The following is a 25,314-nucleotide window of genomic DNA, read 5'->3' on the forward strand; positions in this document are numbered from 1 at the left end:
TTAAAATTAACTGCAGAATAAAGTTCCCCATTTATCTACTCCGGAGGGTATCTCCAGACTCCTGGCTTCAGCTGGGTTATGGACTCCATTAATTCCATGTGAAGTCATCCCAAACAAAGCCAGCCATCCTGCAGCCCCCAAAAATGATGGGATTAATGTGAGAGGTGAAATAATCTGAAAATTGACACAGGTCACAGACACCAATGAAATATCAAGCCAGTACTTGAAAATAAATCGCGTGTTAAAGGATCCTGCTGTCAAATAACCAAGTGCCCAAAAACTCACTTTGACAACTCCAAGGAATCCTAAGACATGGTTCTAAAGGGTGACTTTCAGAGCCAACAGCCAATTTTTGTAGCCTTTTTGGATAAAAATGTGGTTTTTTCAGCCACAATCACAGAGTATTTCACATCTTTGTGAATGCAACATTTCGTTTTTGCCACAATTTCTTGTTAGCACAGGAACTCCCACTGGCAGGTTTGAAACTAATGGCTGTAATGGCTGTTGTGTTCTTGTATTTAGGGTTTTTTGGTCAACTCATTCCTTTACCAGACTGTTGTGGAAAATTTGCTTCCTGTAGTTCTGAAGTGCAGAGTTTTGGGGTTTGACAGCAATTTTTACAACAGATTTTCATGTGGTCCAGTTGCAAGCTGAAGGACTGGGTTTGTATCTTACACACCAGTTTATTCACTAAAACATTCCCAAATATCAGCCCTAGATAGACAAAAAGATGGATGTCTGTACTCCCTCCTTACTCTGTTTGCAGAGTGTCCCTCAAATAAAGGCATAATTTCACTCACAGACACAATTATAATTAAAATACAGCCCAAACCAGCCAGGACAGGACACTGATGTTCCCCTACAACCGACTCCTTATTTAGGGTTTCAACCAGAACAAAAATTCCTGACATTCAAATGTAGTGGATTTATTCCCCTCAAAATCTGTCCCTGTTTGTACCTCATGTGTTAAAGGCACGGGGATTACTGATCTTATCCCCTACTCTCATTTTATCTTCACACTCCCCCCTCAGAATTTCCATTTTATTCCCCCTTTTCCCCCAAAACAGGGACTCAGTCACCTTGGTATCAGATCCTAGGTTTGTATATATGAAGTATCTGGTTGAAAACCAGGATCTGGCAATCTCAGATTCCATTATTTGAATGTTTCTGTCCTGAATTTTTCCCTCTTTTTGCTTCTTCTACAGACTTTGTACTACAGAGTCACAGAAAAACTTCTTCCCCCTCTCCAGTGACTGCAGCTCCCTCACCACTCCCTGAGCATCCCAAGTCAGACAGAAAAAGGCAAACCAGGGGGATTCTGGAATATTTCAGTTCCTTGTTCACCAATTACCAGCGCCAGGGAGTTAAAACATGAAAAAATCATTAAGGACTGACATATTTTCATGAGATTTTTGACCCAGAAGTCCAGCCTTGGACTCTCTGCCATGCACATCTGTGTGTATCTTTAGGGAAATGCTACTAATACTTTTAAACCTCATAAACATCCAGTTTTCCACTGAAAATGATTTTCCTCTTAAGCTTTCTTACTTTAAATATAGCCTAGTCAAGGATTCACTCCCTTGTGCCCGAGTTGGCTTTCTAAAACATATGCTATTATGGCACTTAACTCTTCAAGAGCTTCACATATTTTATTAAATAGACAAAGGAATTTTAATTAAAAACATATTTCAAATACACCTGGAAGTCCCTTTACTTGTTTTACATTGTACTCCTGAGTCCCTCTGAGGGTTTAAATAGGAGATACATGCAGAATATTTGGATTAAGTGGGAATTTGGTAATTCAGCAAGTCTCAGGGAGAAATCTGTGCAACAGGAAAGTAAAAATTACAACTTCAAATGAGGTGTAAAAATGAAATCTTAATTATGCAGCTACTACAGATCCCCTATGATCGTACAACCACTGGGGTTTGGGGTTTTTTTTTGGGTATGTGCTGCATTAAGCACTTGGCATCTTCTCCTCCTTGAGGAGGGGCTTATATTCCAATGGCAGATTAAGTAATTTCTGTGAATCATCACAGGTTTGGAGGTTTTTTTAGTGCTTTAGGATCTTTTGGGATAAGCAGCTGTACCATAAAAGCACATTACTGCTTCTAGGAAAGGATGAGTTGTTTTGCATTTGAAGCAAAAGCTTAATTGATGCACCGCTGACTTCCTCCAAAACTTCTCTAGTTCATAAATTTTACACATCCAGCACTACCAACCAGTTGCTAATAATTAATCTGTATTTAGTTTTAGCCATGAGGTAATGTTTTATAAAAATCCAAATAATGACACTTCTAACGACCAATTAATTTCTTGCAAAGAATGCTGAATACATTACACAGCAGAAATGTGTTTGGTAAGCAAGCACACTCTAAAAATAATGCCAGTTTGACACTTCTTGCTACTAAACATTTGCATTAAAGGAGAATTAAGGGTGGGCAGAGCTCTAAACTGTTCTTCATTTGGACAAAGACACTTGGTTTTCAATTTCCCTGTAGTTTGTACTAACTATCAAGTAAATTCAGAGGACTGGCTTCCTGGGAGCACATATTCCCAAAGGAAACTGCCTCCTGGGAAGCCCTGGCATGACAGCCACGGTCCTGTCCTGGCAAAATAGGTGTGGAAAAACTTCCAGCGCCAGGAAAGCTCCTCTCTGAGGAGCAGGTGTTCACAACAGATCAAGATAAAAAGCGCAGTTAAGGTACAAATCTCTAGAAAATCACCAAGGGCTGCGACTCGAGAGAATCGAGCGCACCGGTCACGACTCGCAGCCATTTCAGCGGGATCAGAGGAATGTGGCCCAAATACTGCAAAGACCTAAGGGGAAAAAGTGACATTTCTGTTGTAACTTGAGGCTTTTTGCACTCTTCTTGGCTGCAGGCATCATGGTGAGTAAGGAGCCCAGCAAATGCTTACTCACGGCCTCGGACAGCGACGTCGAGCCTGCGGCTTCCCTGGCGCTGGAGATGAAATACGCGCTGGATCCCAACCGGCAGATCAAGAAACGGAACAAAGCCCTCCAGGTGAGGTTTAAGGATATCTGCGAGGCCCAGAACGAGCAGAGGGACAAGCAGCTCTCCACCTCCTCCACGCAGGACCCTGACAAGAGGGAGGCCAAGGCCATTTCCTACAAGACAGCCTATCGCAAGTACATGACGGTGCCCGCCCGCAGGTCCATCCCCAATGTCACCAAGAGCACAGGAGTCCAGACATCCCCTGATCTCAAAAAGTGCTACCAGACCTTCCCTCTGGACCGGAAAAAAGGGAATATTCTGAAAAGCGCCTCGACTGTGGACACACTACCGAGCGAGAACAACGGGTTCCTGATCGAGGTGAAGGACAGGGAGGGCCGGGGCTCGGGGGAGGCCGCGGCGTGGGGCAGGAAGGCCGGCAGCCTGCAGACGGCCGAGTTCATCTCCCACATCTCCGAGCGCCCCGCGCACGACAACGGGGCCGAGGCCTGGCCAAGCAGCGATTTGCACAGTTCTCCCAAAGAGCCGCCTCCTCCTCTGCCCAGCTTGGCCGAGCCCGGCGAGGAGGAGCTGGCGCGGCCGCCCGGCCGGGGCAGAGCGGCGGCGGCACGGCTGGGGAGCGACGAGGCCACCCAGCCCCTCCACGGGAGGGTCTTCAAGACTGAAGTGGCCACCGTTTACCTGCCGGCCTCGCAGCCCGACCTGCCCGGCCTGGGCGACTGGGGGCCGTGCCCCGAGGAGGACGACAAGAGGACGGTGCAGCTGAACGGGGTGCAGCCCCCGGCCAGAGATGCCCGAGTGTGCGCGGCACGGGCGCAGTGCCCGGCCCCCGAATGTAGTGACCAGAGCCTGCAGGTCAACGTGGCGCCCATGGAGGAGAGCCAGCCCTGCCGGACGGCCGTCGCCGTGAGCCAGGAATGCCAACAAATCGTGCCTCACACCGAAGTTGTGGACTTGAAAGCGCAGCTTCAGATGATGGAGAACCTGATCAGCTCTAGTCAGGAGACCATCAAAGTGTTGTTGGGTGTTATACAGGAGCTAGAGAAGGGAGAAGCTCACAGGGAAGGGTGAGTAGAAGCTTTTTTAATGAGTATGAGCTGACTGAAATGTCTTTTCCATCAGTGCTGCCCGTGAGTTTGCAGATGCCAACGCGCCCCCGCCACCGCGCACGTGGCGCTTCTCACACGGAGTTTTGCTGCTCTAGGAGAAACCTGCCAGCAGCATTCAGATTGCTGGCTGCTAGTCCCAGGGTGTAATTAAGTAATTATTTAACGAAGGGCCCATAATACATCTTCTTGTGCCTTTTCTAAGGAGCACAGAACGAGCCGCTCTCCAAACAGGATTAGCGAGGGTGTTTTCACATCAGCAACTTGCATTAGCCGTAATTCCTCACACGGCATGAAAAGCAGCAGCAAAACCTTAATTCTGTAAGAGACTTACCTTTTTAAGATTAAGGGATATTATTACAGCTCCTAATATAATTCCATTAATGGCATATGAATCTCATCTGGTTTCCTTGCACCTGCATTTTTCGTGGCATTTCTTTCAGAAGGAAATGAAATGAGAATTTTGAATATCAGTGTCTTCTTCAGAGCTTTCACACAGCTCTGAACACAACAAACCCAAGCAGAAATAAACAAAATTCTGCTTATCCCTAACTTTCATTATTTAAATCAATCCATAAGCCATTAAAAATATTAGAAACTGTAACTCAGTACAACATTTAGTCTTTACCTGGACAGTTCAATCCATCTCTTATATCACCTTAACAAACATTTTGCAGACTGACTCACCTTAGTTCCCTCATCTTTATTCAGTGAACACACCTCACAATGTATGTGTGCTGTTTGTGTGTTTTGAAATATTTCTGTAATTAAATCCCAATTTGCCAGAAGAAATCGGGATTTTAAAAGGAAGAAACCAGCAGCTTGTGCTACTTGAAGCAAAACCTGCTTTCATTTGAGTCAGAAAGGTACACCTTTAATTTAACTTTCTTTAGGAATGTAGACATCATGTGAATCATTAAAACTCAAAATGTTTGGCATTAAAAAGCCATCTTAGTTGGATCCTGCTGTCAACACAGCCTTTGTGGTTTTAGTTTATTTTACAGCTGGTTGTATTATTATTTCTATCTATACAAATTGTCGCTTATCTAGATCAAGGACCTTATCAAGTCCTGGATATTCAGACTGGGATGTTCCTTGACCTACCTGAAAGCCACACAGGCTTCAATGATCTTAAAGCTATTTTCCAACCTAAACCACTCTATAATTCTATTTTTTTTTTAATTACTATTCAGAAAAAGAACTCCCCTGACTTTCTTAACTTAGAGAAACTGCAGGAGCTTTGCAAAGAAGTGCCAAGCTGCTTTTCAAACCACAAAATAGAGACAACTATTTCATCATCATCATAACTCATCAGCCGCTCGTCGACAACCCTGAGTGCACAAACACCCACACCAGCCCCCAGAGGCACCTGCTATAAATACCTCTGCTTCCTCCATACAATTACCCATCCCTATTTTCTCCTTTCCCAAAGATAGTACAGGCACAGGTGCAGCAAATACAGGTTTTTTTATTGCCCTGACAGAGCAGAGCTGTTAATGCAGCCTACATTAGGAGTGTATCCCTGCCCTCAGTGCAAAACAAATCTTGGCCAAACTATCCAGGATTGTCTTCAAATAATTCCCCTGCAGCTGTCAGCCTCACAAAGCTGTATTAGCCCTAAAATGGTGAAATTATCCATAAATCCCAGTTCAGAACATCTCTACAGCCTCTCAGACACTCGGACTCATGTACTGGAGTTTACAAGATTCCATTTGGCCAAAAAGAGCCTATTTATTAGCACTGCTTTCTACTTGGAGCCCCTTCCAGCTGCTCCTGCACATGCTCCAGACACGTCCCAGACTTGCTCCCTCCCTGCTGGGCAGGAAGGTGTCGAGATGGGGAAGGAGGGAAAAGAAGGGAGATGCACACTTGTGTATTTTCCAATCCCTGCACTCCAGATCCCTCTAATTTTGTGGCTGCTGGATGGTTTGGAAAGAGACTGCACAGCTTTGTGCTCAGGACCTTCCCCAGTGATCCCTCTCCCGAGCTGGGAGAACACTCTGTTCTCCTGCAAACACCAACACATCATTAACATGAAGCCTGTCTTTATCCCCAGCTCCCTCAAATTACACAACTCTTGCAATAATAGGCTGCCCCATCCTTTTATTAGAATAATTCTTGCCAAGTGCTGCATTCATCCTACAACATCTTTGCCACAGACCCTGTGTAAACTATTACATATCTCCTCAGTGTCAGCATGTTGAGCTTTTTTCCTGCTATAACCAGGTTTAGGTCAGTTTATATCAAGAAGTTAAAGCAATTCTACTGTTTATTGTAGCATCTTCCATCTGCTAGAACAGTAAGAGACGGTCTGTATTTATGGAACTCTGCTGCTTTTCTGATGTACATTAAATTCCTTAGAATAGCATGCTACAAGAAACAGATACAACTAACACACTGCTGGTAAAGAAAAAAAAGAAAGAATATGAAGGGGGAAAAAAACCCACCAAAAGCAAAAAACAAAGCCCCAGCTAAATTTCTTAATCAGATTTTTCTGCCTTTAAGGAAATCAGTGTTCTTTAAGTGCTGTTGTGGTGCCATGGGACTGGTGCTCAGCGGATTCATTTTCACTAATATGCTGTAGGTCCTGAACTGCTATTACTGCAATTCATCACTAAATGAGTCGATGCCAGCAGAATTGTAGCAGCATCTCTGAAGGCAGCAGTCTCATCCTTTGGGTGACTATCATCTATGTGTGCTTTTGAAAATGTCAGTGCTACATCATCTGCAATTAGCAGCAACAGCCAGCACTCAACTCTGCTTCAAGAGAAGGGGAAAGCCACTGGAGCAGGAAGGGAAACACAGACCCCGTGATCCCCATCCCAGTATCAAAGGACATTATTAAAATTCTGTATTATGTGCATCATTATTTACTAAATCTTTGGCAAAATGGCTATTCTGCCCTTCTGTCTGGAAGCTTCTACAAAAAAAGCACATTACATCCCAGCAAACATTGCTGGATGCCTTAAGTCATGCATGAAGGAAGTGCAGAGCTGCAGCTTCAATTAAGAGTCCCAGCTCAGAGTTAAAAAGATGTTGAATATTACATGATGCAGGGTGCAGCTTTACAACACAAACCCGGTTTTATGCTCCAGTTTTATTCTGATAAATTATCAGTGATCTCACTTTACAGACATATTTGTGTTCAGATAGAGAATTTAGGAAGCCAAATGTGTGGAGCATCGCTAAGGCTGACAGGACTGCGAGTAAAATGGGAGTTAATCATTCTGAAACCTGGCTAACAAAGATCTGTGAAATACGTAACAGGAGATGAGCACATAATCAGAAATACTTTGCTGCTGGAGAACAGCAGTGACCTGCCCTTTAAATCCTTCCTGTGGAAAGGAACAGTAATCTGGGCCCTCCTCATTATACAGCAAATCAGCAATTTTAATAAACAAAGTGCTCAATTTGCCACACAAAAACAAGTCAGAGTATTTTGACTCTGCCAGGCCAAATGCTACACATTAGAAAAGAGTTAAATGAACCTGTTTCAGAGCTAATTTATATTCATCTATTAGTCAGCAGTGGTTCAGGAATTTAAAGAGCTTCTCAACAAACTCCTTCGAAGAGGCTTTGAGAGAACACGTTGTCATGGATGGAATTTAAATGTCACTTCAGGCTTTCCAGTGACTAAGGGATTTTTGTGCCTCATATTCTCATTTCTGAGCAGAAAGTAAGCCCATAAAGTAAGCCCATAATGTGTGTCTGGATGGAGGTTTGCACCCAAGGGAAGAGGAGAGCAGGGAGCATCCTCACCTGAGTCCTGCCCGAGCAGCACTGCCAGCACTCATCCTCAAGGTCATCCAAACTGATCCTCCTGCTCAGCACTGATGGCAAGTGAAAGTCAGGGAGCCAGAGCAATTATTGCCCAGATTGTTTGCTCTGCTCCCTTTTGGGAGCCAGCCCAGCTATCCAGAGCAGACCAAGGAGACAGAGCAAATCAACGCAGGAACAACCTCTGCTGTCCAACTCAATCCACCCCCACACCAGCCAATACCTTCCGAACTTGGGAGTTCCTTATTTCACACCTGGAGAAAAGGAAGCTTAGAAGAGTTTCCAAGAGCAGAGCCTGTGAAAGCACAGCCTTTGGGAGTGATGTGCCAGCTGCAGGAATGATAGGACAGGGCTTGGTTTGGGACTACCCCCCTCACTAGTTTTGTTTTGCATTTTTTTCAGTGGGAACCCTGGCAAAGGAAAGGTTTAACAGGATCATTTCTAAGAGAAAACCTGGAAATGGAGGGAAGCAATAGATAAGCTAAACTACAAAAGACAGCTGCACTACAAATAAATACAGGAAAACCAGAAAGAATACAGCAAATTCCATCTGGGATGCACAAATTGTGTCACATCCTGAGTGACTCCAGGTTTTGGGAGACTCTAAGAGCAGTCCTTGGGAAGAGGACTGTGATGAGTGCCTTCATTTCCTGCTGTGACCTTTACGTCCATCCATCCTGCCTGGAATGCCCTCTGGAATGGTCACAACTCATTTCATTATCCCCTGAGACCACCTCCTAAATTCTTCCCTCTTCTCTCTCACAGGAGCTGCTGTATTTTGGGGTGTGCATCATTTACAGATCGCTCCCAAACACAGATACAGCCAAACACCTCAGAAATTGTAACAATTCACCTTCCTGAGGCAGAGCCAGGAAATCTCTTTGGATACATCTTCCTTAGTCGAGGAAAAGGAGGAATTTTTCCACAAACCAGAGCTTTGTGGATCTTGTGATCCTTGGGCCAGTGACGGTTGAGTGGTGCTCACTCAACCCAAAGCAGGAGCAGTACTAAGACACCAGAAGTCCATTTATCTGCCCTCACCGTAAGAAATTTGGTTTTCCAAGCTCTAAACCAGCCCTTCCCTGCTCCCCCAAGCACAACAGGAGCAGAGCAGGCACACACTGACCTCCCTCACCACTGGAACTGTTCCATTATATTCCAAAACTCCGTGGAGGTTATTCCAGTACCTGCTGCCAGTCCATGGGATCTCCTTGACCCCTCTTATTTAAAATTCTCTTATGTAAAAACAAACCAACCAACCAATGAAAGCTGATGATATAAGGCTGACCACTGAAATATCCAGCATTATTCAAGGCAAAAAAACCTAGCATCACCCAAGGTTTAACCTCAAATTCCATTTTTTAACCTCACATTCCATTTTTTTCTGAAGTAGCTCCCTAAAACCAATCTGGAGTTGGATCTCCAAGGGCAGGTACCAGGAGTAGCTCAGAGCACAGTATTTCACAGGCCTTCAGAACATGATGAGATTTATATTTTTAATAGCATTTTTCATTAGAGTTGGACACATTTATGCTGGGGCTGAGAATCCAAGTTTCAGATCACACTGTCAGAGTGGATAAAAAGGGCAAAGTCTCACAGTTCACAGACATCCTGGAACATTAATGTGTAATAATTCAGAGTACCTGGGTACTATAACATTGAAGATAGAGAGCTCTTAAATAACCCTGCTGTCAGAGCCACTTTCTATCAAGCCTTTGTGAGGAACAGAGTGGTGGGAAGTTTTCAGCAAGGAAATGAGGGAAAAAAAGGAAAAAGTGAACCCTTAGCAACAGCCAGAATGTGGGCTAAACATAAAAAAAAGGAACAATCTTTTTAGCAAAGTTACTTGGTATTAGTACTCTGTTTTCTCCAAAAAAAATGCCACTAGGAACGTTCTGAGTCTCAGAAAGTACAACTGATTTTGCTAATATAGTCCAGCTTTTTATCTGCATATACTGTACAGGCACAATTTAATGGAAATGTATTTGAAATACTGAGAAAAATAATTTGATTTCTATCTGGTTGCTATTCACTGGACTTTTAAAATCAAGATGAAATGTCATTCCCCACCACACCTCCCTGTTCCAGCCAGGATCAGCAGCTTCAGAGTGAAATTAAGGTTCAGGACTTTTCCAGCAGGTTGGCTGCAGGGAAACAGAGGCCAATAAAAGCAAATTCCCACTATTCAAATCTGGAAACACTGATTAAGTCTATAAATGAAAGATTAAAAAACAGTGCAAGCAAGCAATGTTCTTGCTAAATATATCCATGGGAATTACCATGGATCAGAAGCTTCCCAATGTCACCAAGCTGCCCAAATCATACACCTGCAAGGAGAGTTTTCCTGCTAAATCAGTCTTTTTTTTAAAAAACAGGATGACTGAAGGTAAGGAATTATCAAGTTTTCACAATTAGGATAATCCTTTAATAACTGCAGTTTGCCTGTTGGCAGTATCAGAATGCAGAAGCAGAGCCTGTAAAAATGGGACCAAAATGAGCTTTACAGTGTTAAATTTCTCACTGCTGTTCCTTCACCAGGAGATGAAACAACAGATTTCTAATTGACACCTCCTTCTGAGCCCCAGTGCTTGCACAAAGGTACAATTATCTCTTATCCTGACTGAGGAGAAATGGCAAAAAAAGAGGAGAAAGACTTGTCTGAAGATGGGGGTGTTTTATTTTTAAACTGCCAAGGCTCCAGCTACCCCAGGTTCCAGATGTGGGATGGGCAGTTCAGTCTTTAAAAAGCTCCTGTGTAGCACATCCAGGGAACTGAAGGCGAAAAGCTGGGAGAGGATGGAGAGCTGAGCTGGATTCAGGTACCTGGGGCTTGGAATGAGATGGTCTTAAAGGTCCTTCCCAACCCACACCATCCTGGGATCTGTGGCCTGAGGAAAATTTAAGTGAGGAGTTCCAGGCATGGATGTGTCCATCCTCCCTGATCCCACCTCTGCAGCACTGCTGGGTCTTTGGTGGAACTTCTCTCACACCTGAACAAAACTGAGGTGCCCACACTGTTCCACAGCTCTTACAGGTTTCGCTTGGAGCTTTGCCAATACACAGGAATTCTGAAGATGGATGAGTAATTCCCTGCCACAGAACCATTTTTTCCATGTTAAGCAGCAGTTAGTAAAATATTTAAGTGAAACTGGGACAATTCTGAGCTTTTTGTGATGATTTTTGCATGCCACAGAGCAGCAATGGAAGGATCAATGCTCCAGGTCAACCAGGAAGGAAAACTGCCATTCCAAGGGAGGCTGGAAATCTCTCCAAAAAACAGTCCCAACTGTGTTTGGACCTCTTTTCCTAAATAGGATGATGACAGGGGATGTTTTCTACCCCGTTACTCACTGCATGAACCAACCAGAAGAGGACAGACAGAACCAAATGGGGGAATATTGGGATTTTTTGCCCTCGATTCCAGTATCAGAGAATCACTAAATGGATTGGGTTGGAAAGGACCTTCAAGACCATCCCATTCCACCCCCAGCCATAGGCAGGGACACCTTCCACTATCCCAGGTTGCTCCAACCTTGCCTTGGACACTTACAGGGATCCAGAGGCAGCCACAGCTTCTCTGAGCCTGTGCCAGGGCCTCACAGGGAATAATTTCTTCCCAATGTCCCATCTCCATCCACCTTTTTTTCAGTTTAAAGCCATAGAAGCTGTGTGTGGTCCAGTAATGCCTCAGGATAAGAGGCTTGATTGCAGAGGCCAGAAGAGCTATTTTGGAATTAAGAAGTAAGTTTACGCTCTGGAATGGTTTGAACCTGGCATGGGTTAGGTCATTCCTTTGATAAATGAGAGATTTGTTTACTTTATTGTCATCCACACAAGCCCAGAAAGAATTCCAGGGATGGGACCTGGAACTGTGCACAAAACTCAAGCAACTGCCCAACTCCTGGTCTGTGGATTCTCCTCAAACTCCCATTATCCAAGGAAATGAGAAAACACAAAGTACTGGGACCTGCTCAGGCTGCAACAGGAAGAGCTCAGCACTTCCCCAGTCCTTCCTGCTGGTTCTTTGGTGGCTTTTTTCCTCCATCCTTCTTGCAAGTACAGAATCCCAGAATCATTCAGGTGGGAGAAGACCTCCAGGACCATCAAGTCCAAGCTGTGCCCGATCCCCACCTTGGCACCAGCCCAGAGCACTGAGTGCCACATCCAGTCCTTCCTGGAACACCAAGCACTGGCTCCACACGAACACCAGGATCCGTGGCCAGCAATCCTCCTCCCTCTTTCAATTTTATGCTACTGCACAACATGTGGAATGTTAAACAAGTCTGGCTGGTGCAGTTATTATCTGAAGCCAGTGCAGGCTTAGAGAATGCACGAAGGGTATCTGAGCTGGCATTGAAACATCAATCACAGCAAAATGATGAAGGAATACCACAGGTTCTCATTTCCCCCATCTTCCCTCCTCTATAGAAACAATTCCTGTGAGCAGCCTCAGTTGAGAAGTCCAAGCCAAGCAGAACACCAGGTGTTGTGTTTTAGTAGTAGGAACTCCTCAGCTCAGGGTGGGAGCAGCAGGAGCTGTGAGGGCACAAGGATTTCCACCCTTTAACACATCACCCCAGCTGGCCCCAAAAGTTACAGACACACAAAATGCATTTTAAAATCCCATGGATTTGGGTGTGTAAGGGCACTGGGAAGAGGAACACTTGAAGCTGCAGGAAAGGATGGGGGGGGGGAAGCAGATCTGATGACAAGCTGCGGGCTCAGGAGGCTCAGGGCATGCAGGTAACGACCCCAAATCCAGTCCTGAATCCTCCAGCAGGCAGAAACCACAGCAGAGAGATTTGGGATGAAGGGGGAAGGGACAGAGCTCATCCTAGCCTCACTACTGGAATGTGCTCCCAGACAACCTGCTGGAAGTGCCTGGCCTGAGAATTACACACCAGCAATGCAGCTGCTGTTCCATCAGAGCAAATTCCCTGAATCGTTATTAACACCACGAGCTGACATTTTAATTATCCTCCTGATTCTTCTGATGAGACAACAGAGGCACAAATATTCAGGAGAGATGTTAGACCTTGTACACACCTAATTCCTGTAAGATTTCATTATTTCACTTGAAATACATTTTAATTCTCTGCGTTCTCGCTGGGGTTTTTTTTCAAATAACAGTCCTATTAAAATATGTATTTATTTTTTTTAAAAAACCACTCCCTGACTAACCTGAGTGTAATTCAAAATGTATTTACAGGGTGAAAGCACTTGAATTGCTGTCGTGGGAGTCGTGTCGTACGCCCACAGTGCAAATACCTCAAAAAGCAAATTAGTCATCTGCTTCCAACTGTCAGGAGGCAGCAAAAGACAACAAACCACTGTCTTGGAAAGAGCCTGAAAATCTCACCACTGAGCTTCTGTACTTTGCAAAGGATTTTTTCAGAAGCCAAATCAGTAATATCAGCCTTGAAGTAAAAAGAGAGCGAAGAGTGTTCAGTGTGGGAGTGTCCAAGGCCAGGTTGGATGGGGTTTGGATAGTGGAAGGTGTCCCTGTCCAGGACGGGGGTGGAATGGGATGAGCTTTGGAGAGAGGAAAACTGTTTTCATTAAGGTTTACTTAATCCTTAGTTGGAAAATCACCCAGGAGCACAAAGCTGGGATCACTTAGACTTGTGTGATCTCCAAGTGCTCCCACGGGGAAAAGAAAACCAAAGGGAAACAGGGAAAACAGACAACAAAACCATGGAAAATAGAAAAAGAGTTAGGAGGAAAAACCAAGAAAACCCCAAAGCACACCAGACCCTGAAACACATGGAACAAATCCATGTTTGCATCCAGAAAAGCCTCAAGGTAATTCCTCAAAGCACAACATCCATCCTGATTTTTATCAGGCTGTATCATCTCTAAATGCAAACTGCTAATTGGTAATTATCAACTTCAGGAAAACACAGCAGGAGAAAGGTTAAAACAATTTTTCTACTCTGAAAGTGATTTTTCAGAACACCTTTAAAGGAGCCAAAGGCTGGCCCAAGGTGGTTCAGACCTGCCCAGATCTGGTCTGGGAGCAGAATTTGAAGTCCTTAAAGGAACCAGAGGTTTTCATCCACTAAAAACCTGATTTTGCTTTTACAAAAGCATTTGTATGAGGTTTCCATTGAACTAAAGTGGTAAATCTTTCCTAGGGCAGAATAAACCTCTAGGGGTAAGCCGGATTTATTTTAACCTGCAAAAGATATACAAGAGATTTTTCTGCATTTTACATGGTTGAAAAATGACTTACTCAAGTCATAAAGACAACTAAAGCTCTCGTGACGAAGTGGAGTCTTTTTATTGTGCCAAAAGGGCAAACTATGTTCCTCATAATAATAATAATGCCAATTTTCTCTTGAAGCCCAGTTATCAGAATTATCAGTTCTGTAATACTTTAGAGTGGAAAACGAAGACTTTGAGAAGTTCTCCATCAAACTATTGATTTTTAAAGGATTTTTCTGTAAAGATGGGAAACATTAGGCCAGGTTGGATGGGGCTTGGAGCAACCTGGTCTGTGAAAGGTGTTCCCGTGGCAGGGGGTGGAATTGGGTGGCTTTAAAGGTCCTTTCCAGCCCAAACCACTCTGGGATGCTGGGATCCATGTGTTTAACCAGCTGTGCTATGAATTGTCCCAGCAGCTCTAGGAAATAATAATTAAAAAAAACCCAGTTAGTACAAAGACTTCAGGAGAAGCAAGGCCTGCACTTCCTCTGAGCAGGGCCAGAACTGTCACTTCAAGCACACTTCAAAGGCCCACTGCCTGCTTAAGATAATTTGTTTCACTATATTTAAATAACAAACATCAACCAAAAAAATATTCTTGAAGTCTGTTCATCCTCCTCGGTGCTGATAATACATCAAAAGTGTGAGGAGCATCAGGATCCTCCTGATCTGTACCCAGCACAGCCACTTCTGGAAAATTCTGCCATTAGGGGACTCAATTTATATCAAGTATTCCCTGCACCCCAGCAGAGAAAGGGAAGACATCCAGATCCAACAGATCTATCCTTCTAAATCACTTTTGAAGAGTTTTTTCTTTGTTTTTAATAGATGCCCATATTAAAAAAAAATCAGCATACACAGATCTAAGCTTCCCTCTCCCAGCTCAACGGGGTCTCTCTAATTTATACAAGCAAGGAAATATTCAAATGCAAAGATTTTGGTGTTAAAGTTGGTATTTTTGAAAAAAAGCCTCCAGCAGGTGCACAAATTCTGAGTTTCACAGGGATTTAGAGGGTGTAATCCCTTTAGGCTGCTCCAAAAACTGCAGCCTATTCTTAGTTCCTGCCAGTCCACGTCAGCAGAATGGCTGTTCTTCATTATAATATTTTAATACTTGGGAGCGTTAATTGAGGTTAAGCTCAGATTCTGCCTGGAATGCTAAAAAAAAAAAAAGACCTGCCAGAAGATGAAAGTCTCCTGAAAATCACATGGAAAACGTGTGAAGAACTGGAGATGAGATCTGCTTTCCAAGGGGAGATGCAAACAGAGCAATGGAACTCACCTACATCCATCCTTGCTCCAGGACCTGCAAGGCCAGGTGGGATGGGGCTTGGAGCACCTCGGGATAGTGGGAGGTGTCCCTGCCCATGAACTGGATGGGATTTAAGGTCCCCTCCAACCCAAACCAGTTTGGAATTCTGTGATTCCATGACCTGCCCATGCTCTGCACATCCATGTGGAAATAGAAAATACAGGATCTAAGGTGCAAAGGATGAAGCTGTGGAGCAGTGGCTCCTCCTTAGTGGACATCAGAACACATCCAATCCAAAGAAGTCTGAAACTCCAGGAATAACCCCTGGGATCTAAACCAGGCCCAACCCAACTTCCATTTCTCTAAAAAGGCAACAGATTTTCTGTAGGAAACTTGGCTTTGTGAAAGACTTGACATTTGAAAGAATTTCTTTTTACCAAAAATAACAACTGGTTTACTAATGAAGGACAAAGTTTTTGGTCTCTCTCCTAGGCTGGAATACCTCCCAATTTATTTTTAGGAGGAAGAAAAAAAGCAGCTTACTCAAAACACTGCATGGCACAAGGAAAGCATCAATACCCAGAACTCTGCTCTCCTCCTGGTATCCAGACTCTGCTCTCAAATCATTCCTAGGAGTTAAAACAGAGGCAAACTTTGTTTTTCAGGAAGTCTGCACTGAAAATCAACCTCATTGCCCAGAAACTGCATGGAAATGCTGTGCCAGTAGTGAAATCCTTGCTGGCGTGAAGGAGATGAATTCCATGCAAGTGTTTGTGTAGATAATTATGTGAAAACAAGAAAGTAAAAATCCAAAGCCCAGAGGTATCAACAACAAAATTCTTTCATGAGGAGTTTAATTTTTATAGAAATAATTGAATTTATACTGTTCTAACACTCATGTAATTCAGTCTTGGCTAAAGAGCTCTCAAACTGCCAGATGGAAACCAAACACTGGGAAACCATGGAGTGTTCTTGGGGCTTTCAGGGAATTCTAACAAGATCACTCAAAAAAGGAAATAATAGAAAATATGTAAAAATCATCCCTGAAAAGCTCAAAATACTCAGTAAGGAAAAACTACTTTAAGAAAATTTAATTGAGAATTGAATCCGACTAGAAAATGAATATATCACTATAACCAGTGGAGACTGAGAATTGCAAAGATGCTAAAACCAAGCAGAGCTGAATGTGGCAGTTGAGAAATCAGGATTTCAAACTCATCACCCAAAACCCATCTCATTTTTAAATACTTACATCCAAGGACCATTCTCATCAGCTTAACGAGTCTGCCTTATACCAGCAAATATGTTTTTAAGTATATGGAAATCTGGAATTACTGTGCATTTAAAGACCGTCAAATCATAGAATGGCTTGGGTTGGGAGGGACCTTAAAGATTATCCAGTTCCAGCTGTTTGCAGGGCTCCAAAGGTGAATGAAAATGTCCCAACTGGAAAACAACTTTGAACAAAAAACCAAACCAACTTTAAACAAAAAAACCAAACCAAGCTGGCACCAGCACAGAGAGTTTATGGCTTTACCTATAAAGAGGCTCTCTCACAGCAGAGCCACATCCCTCTGAAGGCAACTGCTGACTGCTCTTTATGGCCTCAGTAAAGAAAGGCCTTCCCCAACTCATCTGCAGACTTTAAACGTTGGATCTTTAGTCAGAGCTTTTGGTAGCTGATCAATAGCTTGGAAAAAAAAAAACATTTTACAAGTCTCAGGTTCATAGTAGTGACAATTTGAATGTCGACTTGTGAAAGACTTGAAGAGGGGAAATGAAAATCAGGAATTGCTTCTCCTCTTCGAGAGGATAAGAGCAAATATAAACCAGGAGTGGGGATTTTCCCAGAAGGAGCAGCACACAAAGTGGACATTTTCCTTTGGAGAAATTCTTCTGCACATCTGAAGGAGAGTGGGTTTAGATTAAATATTGGGCAGGAATTGTTCCCTGGCAGGGTGGGCAGGCCCTGGCACAGGGTGCCCAGAGCAGCTGGGGCTGCCCCTGGATCCCTGGCAGTGCCCAAGGCCAGGCTGGACATTGGGGCTTGGAGCAGCCTGGGACAGTGGAAGGTGTCCCTGCCATGGCAGGGGTGGGATGGGATGAGCTTTAAAATCCCTTCCAACCCAAACCATTCCATGGTTCTGTGACTTGGCTTTGGCGTTGTGGTAATTTTTAGCCGTGTTGATAATCTGAGCATATCCCTCTGATTAAAAAGCAATTTTGAGGCCAAATAACAACCAGCACCTAGAATAGCATGAACTCCACATTACATTTTGCTTTTAGAAGGGAAAAAAAAAGGCTTAAAAGAAGTGAACTCACCCTCTTGTGAACTTCTGTTGGTGCCACCACAGCGCCAGGAGCTGCACCCACAGCCCCAGAGCCTTTGGCTGTGACACCACCCCAGCCACTGATAATCCTTCAGATCATAAAGAGAAGTGACACAGGGCCAGCTGATCGTTTTCTGAGCTACAGAAACAGCCTGAAGCAGCTCAGAAATGCTGATTTTTCAGCTTGGGGACAGGCACATGGCACAGCTGGTGCAGAATTTCTCACTGACACATGATACTGCATGGGCTGGATATTTTGTCAGGTAAAGATTAAGCCAATTTTTTCTTTTTTTTCAAATGCTGGATTTTTCCTTTTTGCTCACTGTCAGGGCAGCAGAGGAGCAGGTGCCAGGGCAGGGAAGGGGCAGAAATGCCCCTGGTTAAGCAAAGCAACCCCGAATAATTGGAGGTAAGTCGGCTGAACTGCCTGGGCTTGAGAGCAGAACCTGCCTCCAGCAACATTCCCTGAAGGAATCTTGACTGGATCTGTTTTCCACATCTCCAAAGTTCCCTAGATGAATTATTTCCCCACTTCTTCTAAAAACAACTATGAAGAAGCTTTGCCAGCACTTGTTTGTATGTAGCAAACTGAAAATAACTTTAAAAGAGTCGAAATTTGTGATTGGTACTTAGATTTTTCTTTGCAAAATGCACAAATATTGACTTAACAATTTGCATTTTAAACTCATTTGCATGCCAGAGCATTCATGTTCACAGGCAACTGTTCTATTTTAATACAATATATTTATTTTAATGAAGATTTTATGTATAAAAAAGTACCTGCGTACCTTAAAAACCCTTTTTTAATTAAAAGTGACCAAGGCAGAGACAATCAGAGGTAAATGAGAAGTCACTGCTGCAAGAGACTTCAAACCAGAGTGTGACAAAGCACAGCTGCAGGCTAAGGGAACACAGGAAATGTCATTTCAAAGGCATTTTCTTCCTTTTAACACACAAACATCCCTACAACAAATCTTCAGACCTCACTGAGAGTCACAACATTCCTAAACAGATCCCACTTTGCAATAATATATTCTGTATATTCCTCCTGATATAATGGAGGATTTATTGCTTGACAGTCAGAGTTTGTTTAGTGTGAAAGTGGAGAAAACATTAATCCACCCCAAAAAGCAATGTCTTAATTTAAGCTGAATATGCCGTTTTTGATGCTGTTTTCCTAGCGGCTGGATTTTTGTATTCAATAGTCAAGGCAAAAAAAAAAAATTCCTGAAGTTCTGATTATTATGAAAAAAGAGCCATGGAAGGCAAAAACTTGTTAAAATAAATAACTTTTTTAGTTCTCTCATGTTTTTGTCCTTGCAGGCTTTCCTATCGCACCGGTCAGGACACGGCCAACTGTGACACGTGCAGGAACAGCGCGTGTATCATCTACAGGTAGGTTAAAAACCCCAACATTCCCATTTTATCCTGAGGGAAAGCAATGATTCAGTCACTAATGCAAGCTCAGCAACTGGCCTTGATGCTCCAGTCAACACAACAGAAATTGAACTTCACTGAATGAATAAAATTCAGCACCTGTGTAAGTCTAAATCAGAAAGAGATGATCGTGGGCAGCAGAGCTGTGGGATGGGAGGTCTTACGAGGTGGGAGCTTTAGTTTGAAATTGCTGGAGGTATTTAGGACTTTCTGACCAACAAGTCAACTTCAAATTTACTTTTATCCACTTCTACACCTACTTTAGATTTATTTTTATGGCAGTAACCACCAGACTTGAGAAGTCATTTGGAGAGAGGGTCTGGACAGCAAAGAGAAGCAGATACAGATCCCATCTACAGTTTTAGAGTAAAATCAGGGTTAGATGGGAGATTGGGAAGGAATTGTTCCCTGGGAGGGTGATGAGGCCCTGGCACAGAGTGCCCAGAGCAGCTGTGGCTGCCCCTGGATCCCTGGCAGTGCCCAAGGCCAGGTTGGAGCAGCCTGGGACAGTGGAAGGTGTCCCTGCCAGGGGGTGTAATGAGATGAGCTTTAAAATCCCTCCCACTCCAAACCATTTTCTGATTTTTATAAATGGACACTCCTATCCAGGCCTTTTTTTTTTTTTTTTTGGCACATCCAGTGAAGGAATAACAGGCACTGGGCATGACGTGAAGCTATCATGAGGCTGATGACGTGTTTCACACTGACAGCTTAATTGTCCTCCTCCTTTGGAATCTCAAAAAACCCAGCTGACTGTTTGCAGGCATTGCAGGTGAGATGAAAACAAACGTGTCTCAGGATTTCAGCAGATCAGGCAGTGCAGCACAAATGAAAATGCACGAAGATGACAATTCCAGTGAGGACAGACACTCAAATGAAGGTACAAAGACAGGATTTCCCTCCTCTCTCCTTAATTCTCTGCTCAATCTGCTTTAGGCAGAAGAGCTGGAGCTGTTTAATTATGAATTTTCTCTTCACTGCAAGAAATAAAGGAAAAAAGGGTGGAAACCTCCAGCTCCACCTTACAACCAACCACAACAGGGTTCTGTGCAGGGGCAGGGACCAATTAATGTCTTTATTCCTCCTTTAAAGCCAGGTTCAGAAGCACAGAAATACCCAAAGCCTCCTGTGCCTCCCTTTTCCTGTGCAATTCCTGGCTCGGGGCAGCCTGGAGGTACAACACAGCACGTTTCCATCAGGGAATTATCCTTGTTTCATTAGCTAGGAAAAAATCCAATTAGAAATTTTTGCAAATCTTCGTTTCTGCTCAGTGGATTTTAAGTGAAGGAAACTTCCAGCTTCCATTCTTGCACTCAGTGCAGATGAAATGACTCCAGAGCAGCAGGCTGGCAGAGTTTCCCAACTGAGAGAGGATGGAGTGAGCAGGTCCAGCTCCCCATTCCCACCTGAAATGCCTTTGGATATTTGCCTCAAGCCATGTTTGCAGGGGACGTTTGAGCAAAAACCAGCTCAGCTTTGTGCCAGTTTAGGGGAATTCGTGCTGCAGGCAAGAAATCTGAAACCAGAGACACAGCAAAGCGAGGGAAGCAGGAGAAAAGGGGGTTAGGGAGACAGGATAAAGCCAGAAGGGATAAACCAGGAATTCACTGATAAAACCAGCACTGGGATGGCCTGTAGGAACTTCTGCTCCTCCACAGGGCCCTGACACCTCTGGAAAAAGGGCAGCAGTTCCTGTGTCAGGCTGGGATGAACTCCAGATGTTCTTTTGCCAAGGATTTGCACAGAAAATGCTGCAGGGAGTGAATCCGAGTTCCCTTTAGGACAAAACAGCTTTTAGGAACAGAAATTAAAACTGTTCCAGGTGCCATCGACCCCTGAGGTCTTGGAGGGCACTGGACCTGTCAGAGCAGGAGGTTCTTCTTAGTCTTGAGCTCTTTCTCCAGTTAATACATAGAAGACACTTAAAATACATATAACCAATGCCCTTATGGGACAAATCGATATTTAAAGAGAAATCCTTCTGTTTGCCATAACTGACTGGGTGGGTTTTTGAAATATGATTCAATTTTGAGCATTGTAACATTAAAAAAAGAATATTTAGAGCTGCTTCAAATCTTTATTTTCAAGCAGCATCTTAGAGGAATGATTAAGTCCCCCAAGTGCATCCTACAGTGGCAGCAGGTAGAGCACAGGTGAGGAGGTAGAAATCCATGGAAATAAATTCTTCCCCCTCAAGATGAATTTCCAGAGTATTGATATAATTCAGCACAAAAGCCAGAGACAGTGGAGAAGACAAAAAAAAAAAAATACACCCTGCTGTGCTTTAAAGGGTTTTTAGCATCCAAAATACCAATACTGTCAGTAAAAATTCCAAGAATAGCCTTCTGGGAACACAGTTATTTTGCATATTAAATTTAAATGTTTTTGTTAAGGTTACAAATCTATTTCCTATTATTTTCTCTTAATATAAAGAAGATATATTTCTTAGTACTAAAAAGAAAGGAAAATCAGGTTACTTTCTCATTTTTTAAAAGAAATAGGAAACTGATCAAATATTAAAGAGTATCACAAAGACAAAATAACAATACCTGAAGCTGCTTTAAAAATCAGGAGGAAAAGAAAGACATCCCCATTTGGGTATTCCATTTTCCTCAAAATTCTGCTTATTTCTCCAAGTTTTTCAGCTTGGAACTCCAGACCTTTTCCACTGACACCTTTTCCCACTGCACCAGAGCAGCCACAGCCTTAAAACTGTCACTAAAAAATACTCTTTATAACATTTCCGGGCAGAATTTAAAACAGTAGCCAAAAATGTGATTAAATTGTAAAAAAACCCTGACCACTTTACCATTTTCTCCATCAGTTTCAACAGTCATGAGGTCACAGAACACTTCCAAAATCATCTGCTACAAACACAACACGGATTTCTGTCTGATGTTGATGCACCATGGACACTTTTAAAGACACAGAATAAGTTTTACCAGGGGGTATTGCCAGGATAAAGTCAAATTCTGAAGTAAAATCTTGCTGTGAAGAAGGAATTGCATTGAAATGCAGAAACTGTGGCAACTGTGAAAAACCCCAAACCCATGTGGACTCAAAGCTTCCCAGCCTTTTTTATTCTATAATTATCTTCTCCTGGAACTTTCCTTTTCTGCTCCTGTTTAATTTCCCATCCCATGTGAATGTTCACCTCCTGGAGCAGGAGAAAATGGGGCTTCTCCTGAATATTTTGGTGCATTATTCTCAGGCCTCTAGCAGGAATTATTTCTGGGAAGGAGCATCTTGTAGAATTCCTGCTAGACTTCCCTTTAGGCAGAAAGGTCAGGAATTTTCAGCAGCTTTTACAAGGAAATGTTAACTTCAGGAAGGAAACTTTTAGGAGCTGAAATCCCAATTTCTGCCTAGCAAAGAAAACGAATCAACACTCCACTATTGTAGTTCTGGGGGGAGGGAATCCCTCAAAGCTGTCTCAGCCATTAATTTGGCTACTTTTGACTTCTTTAAAATTTTGATTTATGCTGCTGTGTTTTATTTTATTTTAATTTGAGGTGGACTCTCAGTATCCAGCAGAAAATGCATTATTAGAATCTATAAAATGTAATTCAGTACAATACCTGCAGGTGAAACAGGTTAAAATATGGGGATCAAACTCAACCAGGCAGCACAGAGCCCACATGGAGGCAATTCACTTTTAAAGGTTCAATATTTAAATATTAACTATTCAAATTAATAAATTGTGGCAATAAAAAGTGAACATAAGGCATCAATCCCTAGGATAGCAACAGTCTGAGAAAATCAGGTGATTAAATGCTGAGAACAGTAATTTTCATCACCTTTTTATTTCCTACCCACATTAATTAATTTACATTTTCTCATCTTATCTCTGGCCTGTAAGATGCTTATTGGAAACAAATGGATCTCAAAGGCTCCTTAATGCTGGCAGTGCTTTGGATCCCAGGCTGTGGTGATTTTCAGGCTGAAACAGGGAATTCAGCAGAGATTGCTGGGAAGTGCATTAAGCTCATTTTCAAGTGATTAGTGCTTATCTGGATCTCGTTTTTCCAGGATGTGGCAGGCACTAATGCCATGTCATCCAATTAATGTGACCCACAAGGAGACATGAAGGAATTCTCTAATTCCTGCTTCACCTCCCTGCTTAATGCCCAGGGTTCAGCTGCTCTGTGAGTGCCTGCAGGATTGGGGGATGAAAAGGGAAATTCAGGTGCCACCTGAGTAGCTCAGTTGGAGGGGAAGGAGAAGGGATTTCCCTGGAGGCAGAAGGAGGGAAAACTGCCCAGAGGCTGTGCAGGCTCCAGCCTTGGAGGTGTCAAGAGACAAGAGAAGGAAGGACAAGGAGCTGCTGGAATGAGTCCAGAGCAGGTATCAGGATGATCAGAGGGATGGAGCAGCTCTGCTCTGGGGAAAGGTTGGGAGAGCTGGGATTGTTCAGCCTGGAAAAGCTGGCTTTGGGGTGAGCTCATTGTACCTTCAGTGCCTCAAGGAGCTACGACACAGATGCAGAGAGACTACAAGGTCTGGAGGGACAGGACCCAGGGAATGGCTTCCCACTGCCACAGGGCAGGGCTGGATGGGAGATTGGGCAGGAATTGTTCCCTGGGAGGGTGGGCAGGCCCTGGCACAGGGTGCCCAGAGCAGCTGGGCCTGCCCCTGGATCCCTGGCAGTGCCCAAGGCCAGGCTGGACATTGGGGCTGGGAGCAGCCTGGGACAGTGGGAGGTGTCCCTGCCATGGCAGGGGTGGCACTGGGTGACCTTTAAAGGTCCTTTCCAACCCTAATCATCCCATGATTCTCTGATAAATCCCTCAGGAACTCCATCCTGAACCCGGATTTCTCTGATTCAGCAATTCTCCAGTAGCCAACAGATCATGAGCATCTAAAACCTTAAAATGATTCATGACAACAACGTGTGACTGTGCTAGAAAGTAAGAAGACCCATCCATATCTTGGAGCTTGTTGCTCCATACCCTCCCACAGTCCATATGTTTAATCCCAATGGTTCTCACTCCTCAAATTCTGCTTTCAATCCCTCACACAGCAACTAAATTAGAAAAGGTTCACTGCTGCCTGCACGCAAAAAATAAACTCATTAACATATATTGTCAAAAACAGAAAGCCAAACCCAGAAAATTCATCACAGCAATTCCTCAGGTCCCCTAAAGGGGCTCCAGGAGAGCTGGAGAGGGATTTGGGACAAGGTGTGGAGTGACAGGACACAGGGAATGGCTTCCCACTGCCACAGGGCAGGGCTAGATGGGATATTGGGAAAAAAATCCTTCCCTATGAGGCTGGTGTCAAAATAAAATTGTCCAAGGGCTGTTCTTTGATTTTATTTGGCCAAATTTTCCTGGGCAGGACATCAGTGCAAGCACTGATACACAGGCAACTGCCCTAAAATGGGAAGTTTTAGTTGCAAACCTTGTAAGTCTGTAATGATTTTGGGAAGAAAACACAGAAATATTTATCACATAGATAAAATAGATAGATAGATAGAATTTTACTGCTTGTAGTTGTTGATAAAACCAGCCCTTCTATTTGGAGGAAGAATTTGGGATAGGCATTAAACATGGAAAAACTCTGATTCAGTGTTCCAAAATTAACAATACTGTAGCGAAGTGAAGCTTTAGGATGTCCTGACCAGGTGTGGCAGGCCAGTGTTTGTGCTATTAAATAATATTTAGATTTGTCTCTTGTTTCTGTAGGGCTTGTTCAGAACTGTCAGGCTGTTGAAAAATAGTACTCTATTATCTAAGAAAAAATGCTTCTGAAGCAAATAATTCCCATCTCCGTATGTAATGCCAGGAGAACAGGAGAGTCCTGGATAATTAAGTTAATGGAGTTATTATGGGCAGGCTTAGGGGACAAAACCCAAGTTTGAAAGTGAAAAGAGGCACATGGCAGCGAGGATATTTCAGGAAAAGGTCATTTGGAGAGAGGACACCTAGAGATGCTGAGGGGACAGAAATAGCACTGAGCAAAACAGGATTGGCAGAGCTGTGACAGGTGACAGAATCAAGCTCAGGAATGCAGCTCAGTAACAAAAACATCAAGAGGTCCTGCAAATATGGAATATTTGCTGAATTTAATCTCTGGAAGTGGCCAAGGCCAGGTTGGACAGGGCTTGGAGCAACCTGGGATAGTGGAAGGTGTCCCTGCCCATGGCAAGGGGTTAGAATTGGATGATCCTGAAGGTGCCTTCAATCCAAACCTTTCTGGGAATCTCTGACTGATGATGATTAATAGTATTTCAT

General features: G+C 43.5%; 2 protein-coding genes across 3 annotated transcripts in view; one reads left to right on the forward strand and one right to left on the reverse strand.

The window, feature by feature from the left end:
• Positions 1-25,314, reverse strand: part of DOCK1 (dedicator of cytokinesis 1) — a 264,142-nt gene that overhangs the window by 146,212 nt on the left and 92,616 nt on the right. The window lies entirely within an intron of this gene.
• INSYN2A (inhibitory synaptic factor 2A) overlaps positions 1-25,314 on the forward strand; it is a 40,333-nt gene that overhangs the window by 9,462 nt on the left and 5,557 nt on the right. The window contains exons 2-3 of the mRNA XM_032117144.1: positions 2,884-4,042; positions 18,968-19,039. Coding sequence (XP_031973035.1) covers positions 2,889-4,042; positions 18,968-19,039 — 1,226 coding nt within the window. The 5' untranslated portion in view covers positions 2,884-2,888. The remainder of the gene's footprint in view (positions 1-2,883; positions 4,043-18,967; positions 19,040-25,314) is intronic.

This window comes from Corvus moneduloides, chromosome 8 (assembly GCF_009650955.1).
Source record: "Corvus moneduloides isolate bCorMon1 chromosome 8, bCorMon1.pri, whole genome shotgun sequence".
In the NCBI taxonomy this organism is placed as follows: domain Eukaryota; kingdom Metazoa; phylum Chordata; class Aves; order Passeriformes; family Corvidae; genus Corvus; species Corvus moneduloides.